We start from the raw sequence: 8,872 nt of genomic DNA on the forward strand, positions 1-8,872 counted from the left end.
TCAGCTCAGGAGGAAGAACACACACCCCAGAGCAAGCAGATGTACAGACCACTCGTGCCACATGCTCCTGACAGACTCTGCACTGGTGTGTGAGTGGCAGCAGCACAGATGAACTTTGGCTTTTGGAATTCAGCAGCCCAGGAAGGTCCCACGACACCACACTGATATCTTGCCAGAGGGATGGAGCTGGGGTGGAGGTAGCAGGTTACATAATTTGGGTGAAGGAAAGCCCAAACCCTTCTGTTTGCTGGCAGGGAGCAAGGATCATTGGAATGACCTTGGCTGGCTCCTCTCCACTCTCAGTCTTCATTGGTTTATCAGATCTTCCCCCGGGGCAGAGGAGATGATGGTCGTGAACATACTGGGGTGTCACTGTGCTGGCACTGAAAATCATGGGCAGCAGAAAAAAGTGAGCAAATTATGTTTGGACAAATACCAGATTCCTCCTACCACTGTGTGTAGGATTGTCCTACACCATGGAACAGTCAGCCAAGGTACCTGAGGGCTCTGTGCCTCACCCATCCTCGTTCTTGGGCTCTTTGCTTTGCTACAGAGACCCTTGGCTGTATTTGAGGGGTTCCCCCCATGGCACCTCATCACAGCTCCTGGCAGGTCAGCACAAGGTTCATCTTCCCACAGTGACTCCGTCCCTCTCAGATAAAGCCCCATGCTCAGCAGTGCTCCTTGCTGCTGCTGGTCCCTGTCCCTCTCTCTGTTCCCACAAAGCTGTGTACCCCATTTCCAGGCTTGTGCCTGCTGCTCACACCTGGCTCTGCACACATGGGGACCTCTGCCCTCCTCCTGCTGCCAAACCCTCCAGGCAGACACCAGCCTCACATCTCTGCCCTCTCTAGAAATTACAGCCATGACTGCAAGTACAGCCTGGGTGAGGACAGGGAGAGCACAGCAGGTGTTCACTGTGTACAATGAGGTCAGCTGCACCTGCAGACACAGCACAGGGTCACACACTGTGACCCTCACAGCTGCCCCGGGAGGGTCACAGTCCAGAGGGGACACCCTGCTTCCTACAAAGCATTGGTCTGAGCAAGTTCTGTCCCTTCTGTCTCTCTGGCTTCCAGCTCTCCCAGGCACGGGCCTGTCTCCCCCCACTGCCTCCACCCCAGCCCCTGTACACCCTCCTGGCACTGCTCCTATAAAGCATTGGTTTGAGCAAGTTCTGTCCGTTCTCTGTGGCTTCCAGCTCTCCCAGGCACAGGCCTGTCTCCCCCCACTGCCTCCACCCCAGCCCCTGTACACCCTCCTGGCACTGGGGCAAGCCATGCTGCTGCTGCTTTGGGTCTGCTTGCCCATGCATAGCAGAATTGGACAAGGGAAGGAAAAAATGTTCTAGGGGAACAGCCAGCCAGCCCCCAAAGAGCTGTCTCAGTCCTTCCAAGAGCACACAGTGAGTGCTGTGAGCACTGCTGCAACCAGAGCCAGGCTAGGATTTGCTGGCATCAGCAAACCTGTTGTGTGTCCGTGCTGACTGCTGCAGCTTCACTCCTCGCTGGCAAAGCTGGCCAGCCAGCACAGGTGGGGGATCTAATCTGATATTCATGGCAGGGACACTCAGCCCAGCCTCTCACCCCAGCTTGTGACGCAGCCAAGGGGCTTAAGGCGAGCTGGAGGCCCAGGGTTGGTGGTCCTGCCCCAAGGATGGTGCTGTGGGGTGGGCACAGAACCCCCTGCCACGGCAGACATCCCACAGAATGTGTGACACCCACCTGCCCTTCAGGTGGTCACACTGCATCTGAACAAGCTGTGGGTGACAGCCACGTCCCCTGCCCCTTCAGGGGAGCAGGTACATCTAGGGAGGGGGGAGCACAGGGCTGTGTCTACCCTGGCTTGTTGTTCTCAGCCCCACAGAGCCCCTTGCAGATGCAAAGCCCTGCAGACAGGCAGGTGATATGGGGACACTGCCTGCACCCCAAGTCTCAGCCAGTCTGGAGTCAGGGCACAGTGACCTGCTGTGATGCAGCAGCCAGCAGTCAGAAAGGCACCTTGTCCTCATGACCAACCAATCCTACCCACTCCCCCAGCACCAGCCCCATTCCTCTTTCCAAAACTTCTCCTGCCACCACAGCACAGGGCCAACCCCTCCCCAGGGAGCCCACAACCAGGACCAGGGGGCTACAGACAAGAGTTGGCTTTATTCACGGACACGGGGGCAGCTGTGTCACTGGCAGCTGCCCTCGTATTGCACATCCAGCGACGGGGGAATATCCATGCCACGTCACAACACAGCATCGGCACTATGGGACCTCAGGGGAGGCGCAGGCACCGTCACCACCCAGCAGGCTGGGGAGCGGGCTGGGGCGCCCAGGGTTCACAAAGGCAAAAGACCCGTCCACCCATAGATAGAGAGAGATACATATATACAAAAAAAAAAAATAGTTCCACGATGACCAGAGCAGAACCACAGGGACACGCGTGCAAGCGAAATGTACAGCAGCCCGCGAGCAGGTAAACATGCTTTGTACACACACAGACACGCCGGGACGCAGCCGGGGTTTATGGTGCTGGGAGGGAGACAGAGCCATAAACCCGGGCTTCACACACACACACACACGCTCACGCACGCACACACCGGCCCCTGCGGGCAGCACCCACGGCTCGGGCACGCGCCGGGGCTTGGGGGCTTGGACACAGCGGGTGTTTCTCACTGCTAGACATGGTACGGAGACACGGACACGGTCCCTTGGAACGGAACTGGAGGAAGAACTCGTGAGCGAACGGGGCAGGGGCACCCCTGCTCCTCCCTGGCACGCGGGCACCGGCCGGGGCCGGCTGGAGAGGAGCAGGGGGCTACCGGCGGTTCGTTGTGCTGCTGGTGGAAGAGGCAAGGATGGGGGTCCATTATGCCTCTGGCTCGTATTCCTGGTATTCCTCCTGCGGGATGGGGAAGGAAAGAGCCAGTGAGAGAGATCAGGTGGGGCACAGAGCCTCCCTCTTTGCTCTGGACAGCGCACTGACCACTGTCACACTGTGTCCACTGTGCCACCCTGTCCCCTCACCTGTGGGGGTTCCTCGTAGTTCTCCCCCTCTGGCTCCAGCAGCGGCTCCACCAGTGGCTCCTCCACAGCCTCCTGGGCCACCTCCTCTGCCTGAGAACGAACCAGGAGGTCAGTGCCACACACACAGACACAGCACCCACCCTCCCTGCCCCTGCCAGACCAGCAATGCACTCAGGATACAAGGTGCTGCATGGGGATGCTGGGCACACAGCACCTAGCTGGGAGGTGGCACGCACAGGTCTGTGGGAGCAGGGGCTGTGTGTGTATGTCCCTGTATACCCTATCCCCAGCCTCGGGCTGGCACCACGTGTGCCTCGACAGGCTCCAGGAGCTGGCAGAGCTGCGGGAGCATCCTGCATCCCTGGCAGGGGAGGGCGGTGCTGGGTAACCCCTCCCCGGGGCTGGCAGGCGGGAAAGGGGGGCAGCCAATCCCCCTGTGCAGCGGCGGCGGTGGCCTCATTTCTTCAGCTGATGCTATTTTGGGCTAAGCTGGAAGCCAAGGGCTCATGGGGCGGCGAGCTGGAAGCCGCTGCCCCTCCCGCAGCTGTCAGGTCACCTCGCAGCCGCCGGCGCGCCGCGCCGCAGGCCGGGCCGCCATGGCAGGCCCCGAGCGCGCACACGTCCGCAGACGCTCGGGGCCGCGACGCCCGGGCGCCAGGAGACCACCTGGGCACCCTCCTGGTCTCTGCTGAGGGACTGGGGGACGGCCAAAGGGCTCCTCGCCAAGCCTGGGGGTGTGCCAGCCTCGCCACGGGCATGGCGGTGCCGGGGGGCTCTCACCTTCAGGTCTGCGGGGAACTCCTCCTTCTTCACCAGCCCGGTGGCCGCCGCGATGTTGCCGGCGCCGGAGAACGCTGCTTCGCCCAGCTGGGACGCCTGCTCCTTGGCTTTCTCAGCCACTGCAAGGGCCGGGGGCGCCCGTCAGTGCCACCCCCCGTGCCACAAAGGGTGCCCAGCTGTGGCTTCATGCCCACCCACGGGGGAGCTGGCGGGGGGATGCTGGGCAGGATCAGGCTCTTCCCACTTCCTCGCCCTGGTGGGGAGGGGAAGGGAGGGGAGGGGGCCATGGCACTGCTCTGCAGCTGGGCAAGGAGTGTGAGCAGCCGCCGCAAATCCTTGGTTGCCGGCCCTGTTATATAAGAGGCTTTAGCAGAGTGACATCAGCCCCTCAATTAGCCTCTGATCTCGTTAGAGTGGCCGGGGGGCCGGAGGGGCACCGCGGCAGGAAGGCAGAGGGGCCCGTACCTGAGGTTACGCCTTGCACCACACCTTGGGTTTTACTCCCTGGGGGTAGAAAGAGACAGAGATCGGGTTAGAGGGACTGGCAGCTGGGCTCCAACCTGTGCCATGCCCGGGACCCTGGCAGGGCTCTGAGCCAGGCCAGCAGCCTGTCCACACGCCCTGCCAGGGCACCTGGGGTGCTGAGCACCTGCCTGGCTCCCCTCAAGGCTCCTGTTGTCCCTGCAGGAGCCAGAACTGGGGCAGCACAGGGCTGTCACCACGTGCCAGGCAGGGCAGAGACCCCCGGGCCCAGCACTGTGTCAGGGCACAGCCAGGCAGGGCGAATGCAAGCTGTGCTGCTGAGAAAAACCTTCCACAGGATCCAGACCTAGAGCTGGTGCCAACAGAGCACGGCAAGCCCCACAGCTGGAGTGCCCAGAGCTGGGTGCTGCTGCTGGCTGTGCCAACCCTGCCAGGCTCCCTTGGGCAGAGCAACACCACCCAGGATACCCTATGGAACGGGAGTGGGCTCCTGTAGGATGGAGCCTCAGGCTGTTCCTTGAGCTGCTGGACCCCAGCAGATACACCCTAGCAAGGATGGGGTCCCAGGGCAGGTGCCCACCACTGCCCAGGGAACAGTTTTGGGGCCTCAGCTCTCCCACAGGACTTGTGCCCTCTGGAGCAGAACAGACCTCAGCCCTGCGCCCTCCCCCTTCCCACTGCAAGCACAGTTGGCCTCAGCTCCCTCCCTGGGCATTCCAGCACCACAGCCAGGCACACAGACTGCCCAGGAACTGCTCCTCCTGCCAGCCATGTCTTCTAGGACTTGGCCCCGAACAGATCCCGCCCCAAGGGGCAGCACGGAGGGTGCAGAGGAGATGCCCGTGTGGGATGAGTTCCAGGGCATTACCTCTCCAAGAGGGACAAACGCAGTCCCCACCCCCCTGCCCCAAAACAGGCACATCCCAGCACAGGGGTCACACCTCCATCATGGTCCCTCTGCTTCCCTGCCCCAAAGCATCCCCGGCGCAGAGCTGAGAGACCCTCAGGCTCAGGCTGGGAGCTGCAAGGGGTGCAGTCCCCGAGGGCTCCATCCCCTCAGCCTGGGGACCAGTCCCCGGCTCTGCTCCTGCCTGCCGAGCCCACTCTCCTGCCCTGCAGATTCCCGGTGGGCAGCGAGGCACTGCGGGCACCGGCCCTCTGCCCGGAGCGCTCCGCCGCAGGGTGGTCGTGGCGGGGAAGGAGCCAGGGACGGGAGGGGACAGGAGGAGACGGCAGGGGGATGGGCGGGAGGACGCAAGGGCAAACGCAGGAGCAGGCAAGGGCAGGCAGAGAGGGCCGGCAGGGACGGGCAGAGATTAGCCGGGGGTGGGGATGCAGGGGGCTGGCAGGGGGCAGGCAGGGCAAGCCGGTCCTTACCGACATAGAGGACCCCTTCCTTGGTCTTCTCCGCCGCCTCGGCCACCCCCTGCTTGGTCTTCTCAGCTGCGGCGACCACCCCCTCCTTGGCCTTGGACAAGCCCTTCATAAACACCTCCATGGCGGCTCTGCGGGGAGAGGCCGCAAGGCTTCACCCGGCCCCGCGCATCCCATCCCATCCCGCAGCGGCGCCGCCGGCCCTTCGCCGCCCCAGCCCCGCAGGATCCTTCCCCGCACTGCGCGGCGCCCCGGGGCACTCGTTCTTCGCATCGCCATCGCTCAAAGTGATCCCACCCCACGCTGTCCCCACGCTATTCTGTCCTGACCCCCATGGCATCCTATCCACCCTCTCCCGGTCACATCTCCTCCCGTGCCTTGTCCCATCTCGTCCCGATCCCACTGCTTTCCATCTACAGGCTGCACTTACCCCATTCCATCCTTACTGCCATCCAGCTCGCTCCACATTCCACCCTGTCTCTATGCCGTTCCCATCCCCTCCTCGTCATGTCCTCTTCCCACCTCATCCCACCCCATTCCCATCCCACCATGTCCAGCTCTGAACCCATCCCCTCCCCATCCCGTCCTGACTCCATCCTACCCATCCCATCCCATCCTATCCCTACCTTCCAGCCTGATGCTATCCCACCCTCTCTGTACACCCTGCCCTGCCCCCACCACACCATGGTCCCCGCACATGGTGCCCAACTTACGCAATTCCGCTCCCTCATCCTGGTCCCATCCCACTCTGAGCCCCTGTCCTCACCCCCAGCTCCCTGCCCTAGAGAGGGATCCCCCATCTCTCTGCTCCCCAGGAGGGGCAGGGCTGGCTGTCTCCCCAGGATACCACCCACCCACCCCCAGCTGCAGCTGGGAACGCTCCTCATCCCACCTGCCTGTGGGTACTTAAGAGCCAGAGCTGCCCAGCAGAGCCTCTGCTGCTCAGGATGGCTACAGGGGAGCAGGTGGGTGCTCGCCCTGTGGCTGGGCAGGCTGTGGAACACAGAACCCCCTGCCAGCCCTCGGGGTGCCCCGTGCAGGCAGCTGGGGGGCTGCAGGCTCCCTGCTGGGGTGGTCATGGGGCTGTCCCTCCTTCCTCCGCAGAGGCAACAGGAGCGGCGCCGGCAGAGGGCTCGGCAGCACGAGCTGCTCCCGGCAGAGATCCAGGGCAAGCACCCCCTGCAGAACAGGTATGGGAGGCCTGGCCATGGACAGCCTCTCCCGGCACTGGGAGGGGTGTGTGGGGGCTGGAGGGGGACTCTGGCATGATTGAACACCCCATTTCCCCTCTGTCCCCAGATGGGCACTCTGGTTTTTCAAGAATGACAAGAGCAAGATGTGGCAGGCAAACCTGCGCCTCGTCACCAAGTTCAGCACTGTGGAGGACTTCTGGGCGTGAGTGTGCTTTGGGTGGGCACACACGCTGTGTCCCTGCTGGAGATGTTCTGGTGGGAGGGGTGTGAGCCTGAGGCACCAATTCTCACCTGCTTCTGTGTCTCCATCTAACACAGGCTGTACACTCACATCCAGCTCGCCAGCAAGCTCGCAGCTGGCTGTGACTACTCCCTCTTCAAGGTACAATACCCCATCCTCAGAATCCCCCCAACAGCAGCATTATGGGGCACACTGGGTGCTGGTAAGGCTGTAAGGTGGGAGGGGAAGTCTGGCTGGATGTTCACAGCTCCCCAGGCCAGCTCTGGCCAGTACTTGGTGGCCCTGACCGTGCCCTTGCCTGCCCCTAGGATGGCATTGAGCCCATGTGGGAGGACAGCCAGAACAAGCGTGGTGGGCGCTGGCTCATCACCCTGGCCAAGCAGCAGCGGCACACCGAGCTGGACCGCTTCTGGCTGGACACAGTGAGTGCTGCCCCACTCGAGGCTCCTGCCTGGGGCGTTCCCCCTGCCCCGTGGGGACTGTGCCAGGCTCCCCTTCTCCTCCCCACAGCTGCTGTGCCTCATTGGGGAGATGTTTGATGAGTACAGCGACGAGGTGTGCGGGGCCGTCATCAACATCCGCACCAAGGGGGACAAGATTGCCATCTGGACCCGGGAGGCGGAGAACCAGGAAGGGGTCACCCACATTGGGTAATGCAGCTCTGGGGGAGGCTGCACGGGGAGTAAGGGCTCCCCCTGCCTGGGGAAGCAGGCACAATGGGAGAAGTGCTTCATGCATCCCCTTCTCTCCTCCAGGCGAGTCTACAAGGAGCACCTGGGCCTGTCACAGAAGGTGGCCATCGGGTACCAGGCTCATGCAGATACAGCCACCAAGAGCGGCTCCCTGGCCAAGACCAAGTTTGTGCTGTGACTGTGCAGAGAGTGTGGAGCTGCCTATGAAGTCCCCATGTTCTGTCTCACAATAAATTTCTGCATCTCAGCATGATCTGTGTGTCCAGGGCCCTTGGCAACCTGGGGTGGCCCCTGTTTGTTGGGGACATTTCCTGGGAGGGAGATGATGATGTGCCAAATCCTGGCCCCTCCATTCAGGGTGGCATCACAGTGGGCTTGGGACATTGCACATGTCCCCTCACCTCCCCTACAGCCTGGGACAGGTGCCCCCCTCCCTGAGGCTGTGGGGGTGTTTCCTGTGTTTTGGGGGGCCCTGGATAACCCCCAGAAGGATGCTATTCTGTCTTCCCCTGGCCAAGGCATAGGCACAGCTCACTGCCCTGAAAACCTGGGCATGGGAGGGACTACTGAGGCCCGACTCATCTGGGTCAGCTCAGCCTGGGGAGCTGGTCCACTTTTCTCCTAAGTGCCTGCACATCTGTGGGACAGGGGTCTGCCTTCTCAGGAGGATCAGTTTCCCAGCTGAGGGCTGGCAGTGTCCCTGCAGGGTGGGTGCTGGGCTGCAGCACAGCATGGTCCCCACGCTGCATCCCCTCCCACAGACACTTACAGCACAGGTGCTGTGAAGCTCATTTTCTTCCCAAGGTTTTGTTGGTGCCACACCTGCAGGTTCACAACCTCAGTCTTTTGAGCCCTGGGACTTTTCTGGCTCCTCCTTTCCATGGCTCATGTCTTCTGCTGTCCCTTCTGGTGGTCCTGGCCTCCCATACTCTCTTCCAGCCCCATCCCACACTCTGTCCTTTAATCTTTTATTTGTATGTTTGATTGTTGTAGCTGTGCTTCCCTGCCTAGTCAGATTGCAGGGGTGGAGCTGTCTGCTCACCCCTGACAGTGGCAGCTGCAGTTCTGCCCTCACTGCAGCTCTCACCCAGGATA

At 62.1% G+C, this 8,872-nt stretch overlaps 2 protein-coding genes across 2 annotated transcripts; one reads left to right on the forward strand and one right to left on the reverse strand.

The window, feature by feature from the left end:
* Positions 1-2,131: 2,131 nt before the first annotated feature.
* SNCB (synuclein beta) lies at positions 2,132-6,144 on the reverse strand. The gene is made up of 6 exons (XM_039701802.1): positions 6,082-6,144; positions 5,655-5,782; positions 4,260-4,298; positions 3,795-3,913; positions 3,015-3,104; positions 2,132-2,889 (listed from the first exon to the last, which is right to left on the reverse strand). The coding sequence occupies exons 1-6, from the start codon at positions 6,117-6,119 to the stop codon at positions 2,857-2,859; spliced, it is 447 nt and encodes a 148-aa protein (XP_039557736.1). The 5' UTR covers positions 6,120-6,144; the 3' UTR covers positions 2,132-2,856.
* Positions 6,145-6,560: 416 nt separating this feature from the next.
* EIF4E1B (eukaryotic translation initiation factor 4E family member 1B) lies at positions 6,561-8,024 on the forward strand. Its single transcript, XM_039701801.1, has 7 exons — positions 6,561-6,616; positions 6,756-6,841; positions 6,951-7,046; positions 7,163-7,226; positions 7,394-7,507; positions 7,596-7,735; positions 7,841-8,024. The coding sequence occupies exons 1-7, from the start codon at positions 6,599-6,601 to the stop codon at positions 7,953-7,955; spliced, it is 633 nt and encodes a 210-aa protein (XP_039557735.1). The 5' UTR covers positions 6,561-6,598; the 3' UTR covers positions 7,956-8,024.
* Positions 8,025-8,872: the final 848 nt, after the last annotated feature.

This window comes from Passer montanus, unplaced genomic scaffold (genome assembly GCF_014805655.1).
Source record: "Passer montanus isolate IOZ18808 unplaced genomic scaffold, ASM1480565v1 scaffold15, whole genome shotgun sequence".
NCBI classification, from domain to species: domain Eukaryota; kingdom Metazoa; phylum Chordata; class Aves; order Passeriformes; family Passeridae; genus Passer; species Passer montanus.